Raw genomic sequence first — 17,387 nt, forward strand, 5'->3', positions numbered from 1 at the left:
TAACGCAAATCTTAAACGTCTATGTGACTTTGGCCGTTGTAGGTATATAATAATCAATATTCATGAGAAATAACTTGTATCTACAAAACTTCTTATAGTTGTAATGTTATAATATGATACATTTAAAATAACTAAATGTTTTTAGTTTTCAAAAGCTTTGGCCACGCTCATACTATATCTCTCCTTCCATCTTTCAGAATTTTCTCTCAATTTTAATTTATACGTGACGCTCTCAGACCTCGATCCTTCTACTACATCTTTTAATATTTTTCTTAGCCTATCTCGTGGTCTTTTTCCTTGAAGTTTCCATTCAACGCCTACACTTCATTTTTTTTCTATCCAATTTTTTTTATTCTAAAATTTGTAATTTAATTTAATTTGTTTATATAAGCTTATCTTAATCCTCTAGCGTTGACTAATTTAATTGATGTATGTGCGTAATGATTTTAAATTATAAAATTACGTTATCATCTCAATAAACTTTAATCGTCAGATGAGTTTCTTTTTTTCAATTTCGAAAACTTTAATGGCGGAATCCCCATTCCTACGGTCTACCCTACCCATCACGGGGACGGGGTGGATTGTTGGCGTCTGTGATATGGTGGGCGGTGGTGCGCGATGCACCGCGGTCACTAAATGCGAATTATTTACTCACCTTTGAATATCGAATACTAGAACTTAACGTCGGAGTGGGTGGCTGGTGGCGGGGGCGCGTGGTGCGGTGGTGGCGGCAACAACATCGTGGGCCGCGTCTTGTGGTACGTGTAAATGTGCGTCATCAACGAATTACGTGAACAGTACACCCGTTCGCATATAGCACACCGGTACTCCTCCTGTCTGGACGCGTGCTTGTCGGCCACGTGCCTCTTCAGGCTCGCTTTCGAGCACAATACTTTGCCGCAGGCCAGGCACGGGAACACTTTTTTCAGTCCTGCGTGAACAAGGAACAATACGTTAAAAAAAAAAAAATCAAAACTAAAACTCACGTTTCTGCGTAACGTACAATATGTCATGAGTATAATAAAAACGTAAAAGTATATGCATCAAAATATTATATTACTTTTTTGTCATAAAATGTAATAAAGTGGCTGCCCAAAGCCCACCAACTCCTGCAAGTGACGCGTGACTGCGTCATAACATAACTATACCTATACATTATAAGCCTTACACGGCCGTGGTTCAGAGTTTTGAATTTTTGCGTGTCGATAAGATGCAAGCTAAGATCATCCATCGAGTTTCTCGTAAATTGCTATACATATATACCGATCGGAAGGTGTTTTTAGGTGCTATACATTATAAATACAAGATTCTTGCAGGCCAAAGTGGTTTTAAATTTTGAAATATGCACGTAGAAACGACACGACAATGTATAGATGAGAATTGTCCAATAAATATCCCATACCCAATATCATCTCGTCTCTATAGTTGCCTCATAGATTTTGAAATAATAACCGCGAGAGCAAAAAATATATTCATTTCATGAATCTCAGTATAACATATCATATCTATGTAAACATACTATATTTTATAATTATAAATAAATAATTGTAAATAATATGTGTATCGATAATAAGTTCTAAAATATGTTGTATGTCTGTATTGCTGTCAACTCGTGCTATTATCTCGTTGACTTTTATAAATAAACATTATTATATCTATTGTACCTACCTACACTACGAATACACCTTGCAAGTTGCAACATAATACATTTTCAGCAAATTCTATTATTTCAACTAGATACTTAACTCGAGTAATCAAATGAATATTGTTTCGCCATTTTGGATAGGTACGTGAACAATATTTTTGGTATTTCAATACATGACCTAAATTATTTGACATTTTTATATTTATGGACATTTTTCACAGCTCAAAACACAGTATAGACGGGCTTTAGTAATTTTGTATTAATTTTGTTTATATTTCCTAATAACATACATACAGGGTGATTCTTTTATCAAACAACACTTATATGGTGTTCGTGTGTAAATACCACCTAACATACACCTATAACACTTAAACACCACCCAAAACCACCTAACTTTGGGAAGCTATATCTCGTAAACGGATTAACGAAAATTGAAAATTTAAACGTGAAAATTCATTGAAAAAATAGCCTTTTTAGTTTATGGCATTTTAAGTATAGGTTGTCATTTGAAAATCAAAAGTTGATAATGGTTTACCAGATAAATATAAAGGTGAAAATATTTAAAAAAAATATATAGTTCTAGAACAAGATGGATCTAAAATGTTGAAGAAAAAAAAATTGAAAAAAGTCAATAGTTTTTGAAATAATTAGTGTTGTTTGATAAAAGAATCACCCTGTATAGTATGGTATAAAAATCTATGATTTTCAGCAACGTTTTTTCTCCATTGTGAGTGACAAAAAAAGGCGATACATGCAATTGGTGCTTGTTTAAACCCAAACCACATGATTTATAATTATATACTCGTACACAATTAGATCGTCATATTATGTATTTATATAAGTATTATATACATGTACTGCACATTGAAAAAATTCTACCGAAAAAACGAAAACTTTCAGTACCTACTTGTTTTTCTGTTTTCTCATTTTGGAAAGGCGTCGTCAAGTAGCACATGTTTGTAGTTCAACGATTTGATTTGATTTTTTTTTTTTTGTAATTGTTGTTTACTCGAAGTTAGAACCACAAAGAATTAGCTCTTTTACGAAACGTTTCGATGAACAGACAAAATACAGTGCGACAACGACTGTTTATTAAATCAACAGACACCGACTCCATACCGATTCGATTTTTTCGACGGTTATTTTTACTTCAAATGCCGTTGGCGTCATTGTGTAACTCAGTGTAAGTGTGTGTATTAAAAATTAAGCGAAAATATGCGAATAAAAAGTACGATTAGCCATTAGAAGGTTATAGGTGCACATTCTAATTATAAACAAAAAAAAAAACATATATGTATACCTATCCAAACGATTTTCTAGTTTAACAATTACTGGTAGTCGAAACGATAGTTTAGCAATCCGACGACAAAAATCAAAACCGGTTACAACTCGTGTTTGAAAAAATATAAAACCGAAAATAATAATTGCTTACTTATTTTGTTTTTGCTTTTATTTTTACGAACAAAAAACTTCTTGGCAACTACTAGCTGCGTTTCTGACACACAAACACGCAGAACGCGAGAAATCACAAAATTAATGTATTATTACTATTATTATAACATCAAACGGTTTATTATGTACACTTATATGACTTATACCTATACCTACAATAAGTACGTCCTATTTTACTGACTTATCGCAACTGCAACAACTGCAGGATAAAAAAATAGTAGAAAAAGTGCATCAATATACATTTAGCATTTTAATGTTGAATAGACTGATTGAAGTAAAAATAATTTTATTTCTTAGTATTCAAATTAGGTTCAGCCCAAGATTAATGTACATACAAACTAAACGTTAACGATATAATATATAATATACTTTATTAAAGTATGTAACTAAATTAATAGACTCAATTAAAAAAAAAAAACATATGAGTGCATATTTGAAACATGCTTTACCAGTTTTTAATCGAATATTCAAAAAATATTTTGAGATTTTTGCAGTGCATGTTATTAACTTTTTTTAGCTCATATTTTAAACTTTTAATAACTTGAAAATCCACCCTTGGTTTATAAAATAATATGATACTACATTACATGGTTCGAAACGAATCACTGGAAGTTATTCCCGCGGGACGGTGTCGAAATGCTGTAGATATTATAATAATAAATAATAATACACTCTATATGCACGATATAATCATCTCATTGAGGGTATGACGATGTGTTATGCGATAGAAAATTCGTTTATCGATTTCGACGATACAAACACCACAGCAGATGATCGACTATCGCAAACACCATTAATTTAGTATGTAAATATTATCATAAGGCATTACTGAGACCAACATTTTGCTATACGTAGGTATTATGGCAATCTCGCAGTATGAAAATTATACGCATCGGTGCCATGTTATTATATTATACTTATCAATAATTCACAACATTTCCGTGCACCAAATATATTTAATATGCGTATGTTTTGTAATTAACAGTGGTTGGAAGGCACTAATTACAAATATTATTATACCACCACCATTTCAGTGATGATTTTCAAATATATACATATTATTGTAAAAATATACCAAATATATTATGGGTACAAAATATGTATACAAATCTAGTATTTCTACTTTCTAGATATTTAGTTTTGCCTAACGGATGTCCTTTCGAACATAAAAAATATAATACCGTTTACGATTACGATATCGAATTTTTAAAATCGATCGAGGTTCTTACGTCACTGTACGGAGCTGAGTCGAACTCAAAATAAGTAGACAATATACATCCGCCCCGGAAATAGCTAATATAATGAAACACATATTAATCGGATCGTTTTTGGTGCGTAAAAAATAAGAAATAAGAATAATACGATAATACACCAACGATTTGAACAAGTATATCTATAATACATCAGTGATGTTATAAAAAATAAATCGTGTCAATATTATATAGATTAGTTACGATGAAAAGTTGCACCGCATACGAATAGATCATTATCAATGTGATTACCAGTTGGTTCGGTATACATTTTTAGAAATAATTCATCGCGATTAATCGTATATTTAATTATTTATTTATTATATTATGTTAATAAATTGGAAAGTAGGTAATCCTATAGTTCACGACGAAGTGCGAATTTAAAATGTGCGGTTTTTTTTTTTTTTTTAACATAATATATAATGGTGAAAAGGACATTATTATTCATAATAATTAATAATATATATAGGTAATAATATATTACAATAAAAAAAAAAAAATGCGACGAAATATTCGTACTGCGTCTCGAGAACTAGGGCGACTAAATATTATGACTTTCCAATTAATTAACACTGCAATGTTCACTAGTGTAGAACAAACCGACTTCAGAAGTGTGCACTGTGCTGTAGAATATGTTATAATGTAGCTTGTACTTGCACTATACACTCTGAAGCAGTATACATATATAGCGCTGTATACGTAGTAGTCCGATTTGGGTAGTTACATGGCTTTATCCGCATGAAAACGGAGAGATTAATTTAAAACAGATTTTATGTCAAACACGCGTGATGGATGACGCGGTTTTTATTTATCAATTGTACACTCGAGAATCGACTTTAGAGGGCAAAGACAACCTCCCCTCCCCCCGAAAAAATAAAAATAAAATGAAATCATAACATTTTACATGCGCGTTATATAATATAATATGTATATATTAATATAATAATAATAATGTGATATGTTTACGTTTGCGTTATAATTAAGTATAATATGTGTACCTATACCGCGCGCTTTTGCCGATAAACAGTAGACGCGCTTATGTGCAATGTTAAAAAAAAAAAAAAAAAAAAAAACAGCAAACAGCGTTGTTTACCGTCGTTCGACGGGGTTGAGGGTTGAGGGGTGGTCGTGTTGTGCGGGTGGCGGTGGGTGGAACCATTGGCGGCTGACAACAAAGCCATTGCCGACTCTACTTCCCGTACAATGTAGATAGGTACCTGTGTTTATTTTGAGTTAGGCGCCCCATACAAACCGTATATATAAACAAACGTCGTAACGGTGTAATCCAAATTTAATAGGGTGTTTTTTTTTTCTTTTACCAAACCCATAAACACTGCAATATTATATTATTAAATATATATGGTACGTCATGTTTAAGCACGCAAACTTTCAATAATGTCCATGTACGAGACGACGACCGAAGGCGGAAAAATATAGTAATAACAATAACAACCTAGGACTTTCGCGTTATTGGGACTCGGGTTTGTATGTTTTCCATTTCTTCATAAATTTATCTACGTCATTATCATACCAGGACATTTAAGTGTAACGATATTATATCATCGTGTCGCAATCGGGAATCGGCCCCCAAATAAATGTACCTACGTAGGTATGTTGGTAGTCGATGTTTATAGCTATATTTTCTTTTCGACGCCATTCTTTCGCCCATAGAGACGTCACGTTTATAGACGTGTGGCCCCATATTGTGGGCGCTATTGCATGATTTATAATAACCGCATCATATTATCATTATTATTATTATTATAGATTCATCTCGTAAGTTTATACCGAGTCCGATCGACTCGGCGAGATAATAATAATAATGATAATAATAATATAAATCGTTTACGTATTGGATGGAACGAAAAATCAATTGGATAGATCGTCATCGTCACTCGGCCTGCACGATATTATCAGTAATAAATTGGCAGCGCGAAAAGCGTAAGATGTGTCACTGTGTATGGCGATCGGAAGAAGGTACAGGCATACATTTTGCTATACAAATCGCGAATTATCGTTCAGTTGCAGCGGACAAGCGTAAATGCATATTGTAATATACACCTAAACGATAAAATGACCGATTTATGTCGGGAAAACGAAGATAGGTAACAATATCACGACCTACGAGATATGTATGTTAAATGTCATTACAATGCCAATATTATTACTTTACTTTTCTTTTGATTTTTATTCATTTAATTATTATCATTGTTTAATTTACAGTAAATGATACATTTTTGTATTTATATCGTATTATTATACATTCTAAAATACACGATAGTATAATATAATAATTTGTGTGCGTACAGTACTATATATTTTATTTATACATATTTTATTATATAATACGGTTGTATTATTATTAATTTTTTCGTTTCACTAAACCTTGTACGAACACAGTCTAAACGTCAAAAAAAAAATAATACATATTCAATAATGTACCTACACAATATTATATGATATTATTATATACCTAAACGTTTACAGCAGTACAACACTAATCCTATAGCGAACCATCATTCGCTTAATCAAATAATAATAATAATAATAATAATACCTAAACAAACACGAGAAAAAATAATGATTCCGATATAATTCGTCGATGGTATTTTATAATACAATTTGTTCACAGTCGCGTCAGAAAACGACAAAATAATAAATAAATATAAAACACGAAACCTACAGAACTTACAATCATATAATCGAAACGATTTCTACTGTTATAAATGTTATAATGTATCGTTATATAATAACATAAATTATTCTTATTGCACTTTACAGTCGTTGGCTACGAGGGGCGTCGTAATGATATCGTAATGATATCGTTATTAATTATTATTATCGTTCATTCTCGTCCACATCGTTCGTAATACTGTCGTCGTCGTTGCCGTCGTCACTCTGTCCTGTCATCGTTCCTCTGTCCGGCCTTCATCGTCGTCATCCTCTTCCTCTTCCGCCGACGTATAGTTCGGACGACAGAGACGACGTCGGAGCCCGTTCAGGCGCTCCGCTGCAGCTTATGTCAGTTGCTGTTGTTGTTGTTGTTGTTGTTGTTTATGTTGTTGTTGTACCACATGGTCAGCGGCGGTAAGTTTTTCACGGACGAGGCGGCGGCATCGGCGGCGGCGGTGTTGGCGCATCCGGATACGCCGCCGTTACCGTCCGGCGACGCGGACGACGACGTGACCGCCGCCGCGGAAGTAGTAGTCGTCGTCGGGGCGGTCGTGGCCGCGGTCAAAGCCGCTACCGCCGCCGCCGCCACCGCCACCGCCCCCGCACCTACGTTACCGCCCCCGCCCGCCGACTTGTATGCTTTGGGTTTCCGGTGGTAAATGCTCTTGTGGTTGTTGAGACTGTTGAGCGTGCGGAACACTTTGTTGCACACGTTGCAGACGGCCGAGTGCAGAGGCTGGTTGTGCTGCTGTTCGATGTGCCGCTTCAACGTCAACCTGGTGCTCAGGCGCTTGCCGCATACGAAACAGGACAGCGTCTCCGCGCCCCCGCCGCCAACTCCTCCGCCACCAGCCTCTGACCAGTCTGCAGCACAATAATAACAGCCGGTCACTCCTTTTGTTTTCTCCATTTATATATTATATTATATTATGTATTACTATTTATAGGTACTAAGTATATCATAATATATAGATAGGTAGGTACTGCATACCGGGCGATTCTTTAATCGAACAACGCTCATTATTTCAAAAAACAATTGACGTTTTCGAAAGTTTTTTTTTTTTTACATAATTTCAGGTCGTTCACAAAACATTTTTGGAAAATTTTTAGATTTTGCCCTTTTTAAAAACGACATACATTTTTAATTTCGTATTCCTACGAACAATTTTCGGGTTACTTCAATACATATATATATATATACAGTATACACGTCATATATTATATGTATATGTATAATATTATAATTTTTATATAAAAATCAAATTTTGTGCGAGTAAATTTAATAGGTATTCTTTAAATGTATTTAATGTTTAGATAAGTGCAGAGTTGGACTGACATGCTGCGGAGAATCACCATGTCACTCCGCCACGCTCATCTAAACTTTAATACTGACAATTAAATCACAAATTATTCATCCAAAATTTGATTTTATACTTCGAAATACCTACTTCAAAAAATATTTCACATTGAAAAAAAAAATTAAAAAATGTATGTTGTCGTGAAAAAGAAATTAAAAACAAGGCGGAACCCATCGTTTTACTTTCGAAAACCATTTTTTGTAACTACCTACAATTATGTAAAATATGATATTCAAAAATGTTGATAGCTTTTGAAACAATAAATGTTCTTCGCTAAAAGAACCCATTTATATTTATTATGTATCGCGTGTATTTATAAGTATGTGTATTATATTATATATGTATATGTGTTACATAAATACATGCATTGTATCATGATTATTATACAAGAGATAAATAATGATTTTTATAAAATGATTGGTATTATAATATTTTGGTTTATATATATATTATTTAATATTTAGATCTATATATAGATAAACGTGAAAAAATTTTTTTTTAAAAACTAAGAGTTTCGTCATTGTCGTATGGAGTGTACATAAAATTTTCTTTCGTTATTCGCTTCGTTTTATCGTTCCAAGAGGGACAAACTGATAGATAGAGTGTTATAGATGGAGTGAAGGGTGAGACAGAGGGTAGTTTTCTTTTTAACGCATACATAAATATAGTTTGGATAAAAAAAAACAACAACAAATATAGGTATACGTTTTTTTTAACAGATCACAGTAGTAAACATAGTATTATAATAATAATTATTATTACATCAACTGCTGGTATAAATAAATAAATATATATTATAAATATATACGACGACGGATCAGTGGCGATCTACGCGTATGAATGTATTTTGGACACACTATACACAAGATTAAATTAAGACACTCGCCCGATTATTATTGCCGTTTTATATATGTCGATCCATAAGTATAACTGCATACAGGTAACAATGTCGTACAAAAAAAAAAAAAAAAAAATATGTAGGCTCGGCAATAATAATATAATATATTATGCACAAAAGTACACGACCATCAGCAGAAATCGTCATCATCATAATATTATTATACACATCGGGCACGTACGTATTTTTCTTAAACAAAACAATTAAAATTTATACGACAAAACGCATTTGATTGCACGCGAGAATCTGACGAATGCGCACAGTGTATTATAGGTACATAAAATAATAATATTGTCGTCGCTGTCGACACTTTATCTAAAATATCATCGCAGCAGCAGCATTATAATATGATGCGGGAAATTAACCGAGCGCACTAAATGTGAATAATTTACTGTTTGCGAGAAGATTCGCCGAACGTTAGTTAATCACACGACGCGCGACGGTAAGTTGTGTAGACGCGTGGCGGGATTTAGGTAGTATATATTTTTTGTTTTCGTAAATTTCCGTCGATTTTTTTAGAGTCGCGCCGTATAGGTCAACGATCTTTTTCTAATACGCGCGTGTGCGCCGCCAACAGCAGTTCGAAATAAACAAAAATATAATACCGGAATTGCCACTATATAGTTTGCCCAACAAGTCTACCGTATATCATATACATATGTATATAATGGTCGTATAAAATATATAAGTACGTCGAGCCGGGTTCACCTTTCCACTTTTTTTTTTTTTTTTTATTTTGGCTAAAGTGTAAAAACTAATATTATACTTAGACTCGCGCAAACAGGTTTCCAATTTTCATATGACAAAACAGACGAAGACGTTTTAAAAATTAAATTTTATTTCACCGCTCGAGTACTATTTTGAATACAACAACGACTATACACTTGAGTAATGTCCTCGCCGCCATCGTCAACAGTTATACTACATATAAAAAGAAATTTTAGAAACTATAATTAAAATATTTTAACGAGCAAAACGCACCTTTATATCACCACACGTATGTTTGTTGCGAGTTTCAAAAGAAGAACTACAACTGTTCGATAATTAAAAACAAATTCACCTCACAATTTTATTATATCATTTAAAAGTGATGTATACAATGAATAATGATCGATGCTTATGTTTGTATATGAAACTATAGACGCATTAAAATATGATTGTCAAACTTATCCGATGTAATAATTATTGTCACAACGATATTCGCATGCACGGGAAAATTTTGCTCAAAGTTTAAAGTTTTTCTCGAGTTGACTATGTAAAACATGGACATCAATTCGTCATAAAACTATACTGTGGAACTGAATTCGGGATTTGAGAGATATTTATGCGGTGAACGAATTCATGTATTAAGTCGAAATAATTCTCATTTATTTTAAAACATACATCGAAAATCTTAATGCGTTTGTTCCCTTAAGTCTGACGTGTTTCGAAGTATAAATGTTTCAGGCCATACATTATAGTATTATACGTATAGCCTATAGGTAGACAATGCAGTAGTCGCGTGACATTTAGAATTGATAAATGTCTATTGGCGTCTCAATGTCCAAATCGTTATGGAAATATTGTAAATCTAATTGATATTTCTTGGACGATTTGTTTTTAGATGTCCGCAAGAAATGCATTCCGTCTTGGCATAATGAATATACATAAACATAAATTATTTTCAAAATACATTTAAGATACCCACGCGTATCACGCATCTAACATAATATTGTTGACTGTGAGTTTTCACGAGAGGATTGTATGATATAAATCCGACGATAAAAAACGATACTACCCGCTAAGTTTGTCGCAAAAAAGTTATAAAATCCGACGGGATCTAAACGGCTTTAACTTATTTAATAATATATATTTAAGCGATTTTATATGTAAGTAAATAATATTACAAACAATATTACATTGTAAAACATCTTCGCCGTATATTATTCTGATGTGCGCGCTTAAAATAATAATAATAATTGAAGGTAGTAGAATTGGTGCATCGATCTATAATATCGTTTCGTTCTTATTAATATTTTTTGTTAGAAAAACAATAAATTCGACGACACTTTGCAGCCGTATCACTCGCAAACATGCCGCTGTTTTATCAGCAGCAATTATATTATATCGTGTTATTTTTCTTTTCGCACACTTGATGTAATTAACGCGAATCAGACGGACTATTTTAAAATAATATATATTATATTATTGCAGAATAGTGTGTCTCTTTTTCTAAATTTTTAGTTATACGTATAATTGATCATACACAATTTCACGAGGGTGAGGGGTTGATGAGAAGCAGACAAGCGTTATACTGAAAATAAAAATATGCACTCGACACAAACTTATAATAACTCGATTGCTATAGCCTACCTATATATATTAGTAAAGTAAATATTCGTAAATACAATACTCAGTCTATCGCGAAACGTCCGACGGACGTGTATATAATATTATTATTATTAAAACGAATCATTACAGTAAGTATATTTGTAACTAATCGAAAATAAATTTATTTATTTAGGTATATATTATATATATGTATATAAATATTATTATTCTTACCTTGAGAACTGGAGCCTCCTAGAGCCTCCATCACGTTAGTATGGTTGTGATTGTTGAGACCTGTGATAGACAGAAACAAAACAGGTACATTAATATCAAGCCTAACAAATTAAAATAAAAAATACTAAGGACAACAAGTGATTAATTTAAGCATTTGTCTTTTCTTAATTTATTTATTAATTCTAATTTAACTACCTATACCTACCATACAACAATCTATATATAGTCTATACTTCTAAAGTGTATGAAAATCATCATCTCGTCACATGTTCCTCTCAGGGCCAAAGAGAAGTGACTTTGATTTCGTATCCGGTGAATACGTATCTGTGTTTAATATATTTAACAAGAAGATCGAATGTACGCAAAACATCGGTGATCGGGGGCGGATACCATCGATGTTTATAGTGATCATTTTATAGATATTTAGTGTCTGACGTTGTCACGGACCATACTAATTATTGCTCAACTACTGTGGCCGACCAATCGAATGTGTCGTAATTTAGTGAAGTATTCAAGATTTTGAGAATAAAAATTCGATGCGTATATCGATTGGTACTTATAACTACTACGAGTCCAATACTGGTCGGTACTTTTTGATCGAACGTCATGCGACTTCTTGAACACTCGGGGATATTTAAGTAATACACTCGAATTTCTTTCTCGGAGATTTGTTATATACCTACATGCATGTTGCATGTGCCATGTAAAAAAAAAAACGCATCATCGACCGATTGTGATAAATCAAACGACAGCGTGTTTGGCGATAGTCGGCCATACCGCGTAATGTATGTATACAAATAATGATCATTGAAATTATTTACGATGATTATTATTATATATACCAATATTGTACTATATCGATATTCGCGTTTCAGTGATATATATTCTAGTATAATCGTAGTGTGTACCCATATTATAAACACCATCCTACGATACAATAGGAGATACCTATTATGCGTTTATTAGCATAATACACGAGAGAGTCAGTCACAGCAGCGACATATATTATATTATTAAAATATGATATTATTCGCAAGTGACGTATGAACATAATATATTCGTTACAAATAGGTGCGCTCGCGGGTATAGGTATATATTATATCTATATAATAGTAAGTATAATATAGTCTTACCCACAACCCGCGTATACGCTTATGAACCGATGGAGAAAAATACTAATCCGGTTTTTAAAAAATAAAAAATAAAAACGTATTTATGGCCCAATCGTAGGTTATAGACACTTAACCTACCTATGAAATATTATAAATATAATAATATGTATACGTATATATGACTGCAGACGTATGCTTAGTATACATAAGGTTGACCACGTCGTGGCCCACACGAATGTACATGGAAATATAGGTGTAACTCGTCTAATACGTAGACGTACACGCGCGCCGCTAGAAGAGTTTAGTAGGATAAATTTTATATTCGGCGGCGGCGGAGATTACCACCTCCTACCAGTGCACATATATATATATATATTAATATATTATATGTATTAAACACACTGCCGTAAGTACACGTCGTCTCATTGTACACTGGCAAATTTTCACCTACGGAATTTCTGGAAACCGGTCTCGGCGGCGGTTCGTGTGCTCCACGAGATATAAAAATAGTACACAGGCGTCTGACGTCCCGAAATTTTGTGCAAAAATTGGCAACGATCTAATAATAGATATATCTATATATAGAGATACGAATGGAGACAAAGCAATAGAGAGACGAAAATTGAAATTACTAATGCGCACAATAATTATAACAATAAAAATAAATACCTAGTAGGTATTAGGGAGAAGAAGAGTGAGCTTTTTTACTTTACAAATACATTTTCACCTTGGTCCAACTACCATTAATATTAAACTTTATATAAGTATAATATGGTTGGTATTAATAACCGGTTAAGTGAAAATCGAAAACTGTATTATATTGTATATAGAACAAATTATCATTAAACAGATTTTTTTGCATGACACAATGTTGTCGTTTGAACTGATTACGGGACATATTATTATGTATCAATAACTATTAATTTCATCCTAATCGATAAAATTATGTCAGTAAGAAATCGCAGAAATCGATATTCAAATTAGTACCAAATGATTGTGAAAAATCAAAAGAGTCTGACGAATTGCATTTATATATATATAGTCGTTTAAATGTTATCATCGGATAATTATTTAAAAACGATGAGCCAACATTTTGTGAACCCATTACAGATAAACCCATAACGGCGCGTCCGAGTCGGTTCAATATAATAATATAGTTCTATAAACAATCGTGTGTTGTACTTGCCCGCTAACGAATCTGCGGCCATGGCGGCAGCCATACTGAAGTTGAACGAGGCGCCAGCGGCCGCAAAGAACTTGCTGTCCAGATACGAGTGGTGGCTTTGGTAGGACGTGTCGTCCGGTTCGGACATGCCGATGGCCGGGTGGACACCCGTAAAGTCAGCCGCCGAGTCGTTACTATCGTCCGCGTACGCGCTGCCGCTATTGTTGACGGCAGCCGCGGACGCGGTGTCCATCGGCTCGGTCTTGACTTCGGTGGGCGACCGACGGGACATCATCAGGTTCTGCGCCGTGTCCTGCAGCTGTTGCAGGGCGTTGGGTGGCAGCTGTTGCTGTTGCTGCTGTTGGTGGTGTTGGTGCGTCCGCGAATAGTCCATCGGAGGTTCGTCGTGGAGCTGTTGCTGCTGTTGGTGGTGGAGGTGGTGGTTGTGCGGTTGATGTCCGTTGCTGTGGCCGTTGCTGCCGACGACACCGCTGAGGCCACCGTCCGAACGTTCACCCGCGTCGTCGTCGTCGATGCAGTTGGGCCGGCTGCCCGCGGAGCTGGGACTGTGTTGAGACGTCCTCTCGGACAGGTCCATGCCTCCGCCGCCAGTGGGCATGGCGCCACCGCCACCCCCGCCCGAGGCCGGATTCGACGAAGTCTTGTTGTTGCGTTTTAACGGTATCGGAGAGTTTTCCTGCGACAAACCAAACACAATATTTTGTTACCTAATTGTATTTTATTATTATTATTTATTACTACAAACCAGCACAAAGCTCAATAATTATAGGAATAAGTTTAATGAGAAGAGCAAAAGTATTTCCACAAAGCGCTATAGAGAGTTGTTATATTTATTAGAAAGACGAGCATCATACCATGAACTACTGATACGTACTAGGTATTGCAGGATGGAACTGCAGAGGGAACGTGATATCGTAACTCGTCGTATAGGATGGTGAAGGGACCTTGAAGTTCAATATTTCAAGTAGGAGAGGTTAGGTTAGGTAAGTTCAAAATTTTAAGTCTGTGATGGGCACTATTCCATGATAATTTGCTAACGTATACTTTGCCTAAAGTCATATTATATTGAACATTGCAATAGTCCTGATGACAGAGGTCGATATATTTTATAGGATATGTGTGTGATGCACACCAAAGAGAAAAAAACGCCACCGTACTCTCTTTAACTCTGCAGCATGGAGCGATGTAATAATATGTCATATTATAAATAATACATCAAACAAATTTCGTACACGAAAAATACAATTATTCATGAATAATGATATGATAAAATATCTGCACCGCTTTACCTCCCATCGCCTATTGGCTATTTATACAATATACATGCATGTGGTTGAGGGTATAAGTTTCTTTCGTATAATAATACTATCATAGTATTATCCACACAACGTTTTGAACGTTTTATTATTTTATAAATCATCACTCCAAATTGGTCTGTTAACTATACTTTACTTATACTTAATGCGCGTTCTAAACGGCTGAAAACGTAGTGATAAACACGTAGCTGCAAGGGCTCTAAAATTTTGATTGTTAATAATATATTTTTCGATAATAATATATAACGGATTTTCAGCATCGCTAATATAATTACCTACTACTTAATAGTTTATTAATATTATACTTATATAGAGTGAACCTATCCTATCTATTAAATAGTAACTGTATATGATAGGAGAGGGGTGCTGGTCCCCTCTGAGTGCGGATGTCGATGTAGCCATTGTAATTTAATGTTCTTGACTTTCGCCATCGAAAGCGTGCCCGCAGAGGTTAGGTTAGGTAAGTCATGATTCATGCGGCTTCGCCGTTGCCAATTTTATGTCATACTTGAATGTTTTAATGGTAGATAATTCATTATGCAGGTGCCAGGTATATACTCTTGTGATCTTTAAAATAATCGTTGCCAATACAGGTTTTTACTGGAATCGATAATTCACATACGTACGACCAATGCAGGAGGGTTGTGGATTCAAGGGTTGTTCAATAGGGAGGAGGGATGATTTTCAAAAAAAAATGTTTGTATGTTGAACCCAATATCAGTAATAATAATATATATTATAATAAATGTATGAGAGGTTTATATATTATATCGTGCGTGACGTTCTATTGCCGGATAACATGAATAACAAGCTTATAGGTTATGTTATAATGTTGTAAGCGCAATAAAATGTATTATAATAATATAATATATACATTATATAGAATATTAGAATTATTACGTAAAAAATAAAAAAACACGGCCTCATCGCTTTATCACCTCCACACCCCCTCATCATCGTATCCGTTACCGGCGTTTTTTGTTTTGTACCTATAATACGCGCGTGTTTATGTACGGATTATGATTATAAACTATAATTTGTGTTAAACTTTTGTGAACGGATAATGGCGCACAGCTAATGCGCAGTAAATCCTAAAAGATATTTAGACATTATATAATACGCGTTTGTTTTTATTTATTCTGGCGCCATTTCCGCGTCCGAGAAAATCCGGTGATTTACTTTGCTTGCAATGCCGGAACAACACTTCACGCGCTACGTTCGCTAAAACTTTGCATAGTCCGTCAATATTGAAATACGAAATGAAACAGGCCACGACGTATATATACGTACATTTTATAAACGGTAATAATATTATACATATATATTAAAATGACGAATTTAAGTTCGGTCGTAAATGAAAATCGAAAGTCGACCAGTTTCGCACATCAACCGGGACAATGGAAATAATGATTGTATGTACAGCGAACTTTGGGACATTGTCTAACAAATATTTTATTACCGTCTGCCGAATCTGATCATTCACAGTTTAGAGGGCGCAAAATAAATTAAATAAATAAACACGACGACTACGGCGTAATAAACGAGAAATTCCGTAACATCATCTTATGTCTTGTTTCACTCATTTTATCCGGTCATTGGTATAGGTACCTATAATACAAATAACGATGGAGGAAAATAATAATTATTATGAGAAGTTTGTTTTTGTTTACTGAGATTCCACTAAAGAGTCGTAAAATAACAAAAGAAAACGGCAGGCACTGTTAACTGTTTACACGAACTCTACAGACTTTTGAACGTTTCGTCGGCCAGAAAATATTCTCTCGGATTTTTTTTCTTCTTTTCACACATTAGTTTTTTTTCCATAATATTCTCCTCCGACGCGCACCACCGCTTTTGTTAACCGTTTCGTTCGCTTTACGCGAATATCGTCTCTTTTCATACATCAACACGTGTGTGTGTGTGTGTGTATACATATAATGTAGTATATATTTT

The 17,387-nt window shown here is 34.3% G+C and overlaps 1 protein-coding gene across 6 annotated transcripts in view; it reads right to left on the bottom strand.

Annotated features, from left to right (window-relative positions):
- Nucleotides 1-17,387, bottom strand: part of LOC107169308 (uncharacterized) — an 87,260-nt gene that overhangs the window by 6,247 nt on the left and 63,626 nt on the right. For 4 of the 6 annotated variants that reach the window (XM_015519018.2, XM_015519019.2, XM_089221758.1 and 1 more), the window contains exons 5-7: nucleotides 14,119-14,794; nucleotides 11,821-11,880; nucleotides 6,556-7,884 (exon numbers count right to left, since the gene is read on the bottom strand). In XM_015519018.2, the coding sequence (XP_015374504.2) occupies nucleotides 7,370-7,884; nucleotides 11,821-11,880; nucleotides 14,119-14,794 (1,251 nt within the window). In that variant the 3' untranslated portion in view covers nucleotides 6,556-7,369. Of the gene's footprint in view, nucleotides 1-655; nucleotides 932-6,555; nucleotides 7,885-11,820; nucleotides 11,881-14,118; nucleotides 14,795-17,387 lie in introns of those variants that run through there. The other 2 variants (XM_089221759.1, XM_015519017.2) reach the window with 2 other exon arrangements.

This window comes from Diuraphis noxia, unplaced genomic scaffold, assembly GCF_037042655.1.
Source record: "Diuraphis noxia isolate RWA-SAM2 unplaced genomic scaffold, SU_Dnox_SAM2 contig0002, whole genome shotgun sequence".
Lineage (NCBI taxonomy): Eukaryota > Metazoa > Arthropoda > Insecta > Hemiptera > Aphididae > Diuraphis > Diuraphis noxia.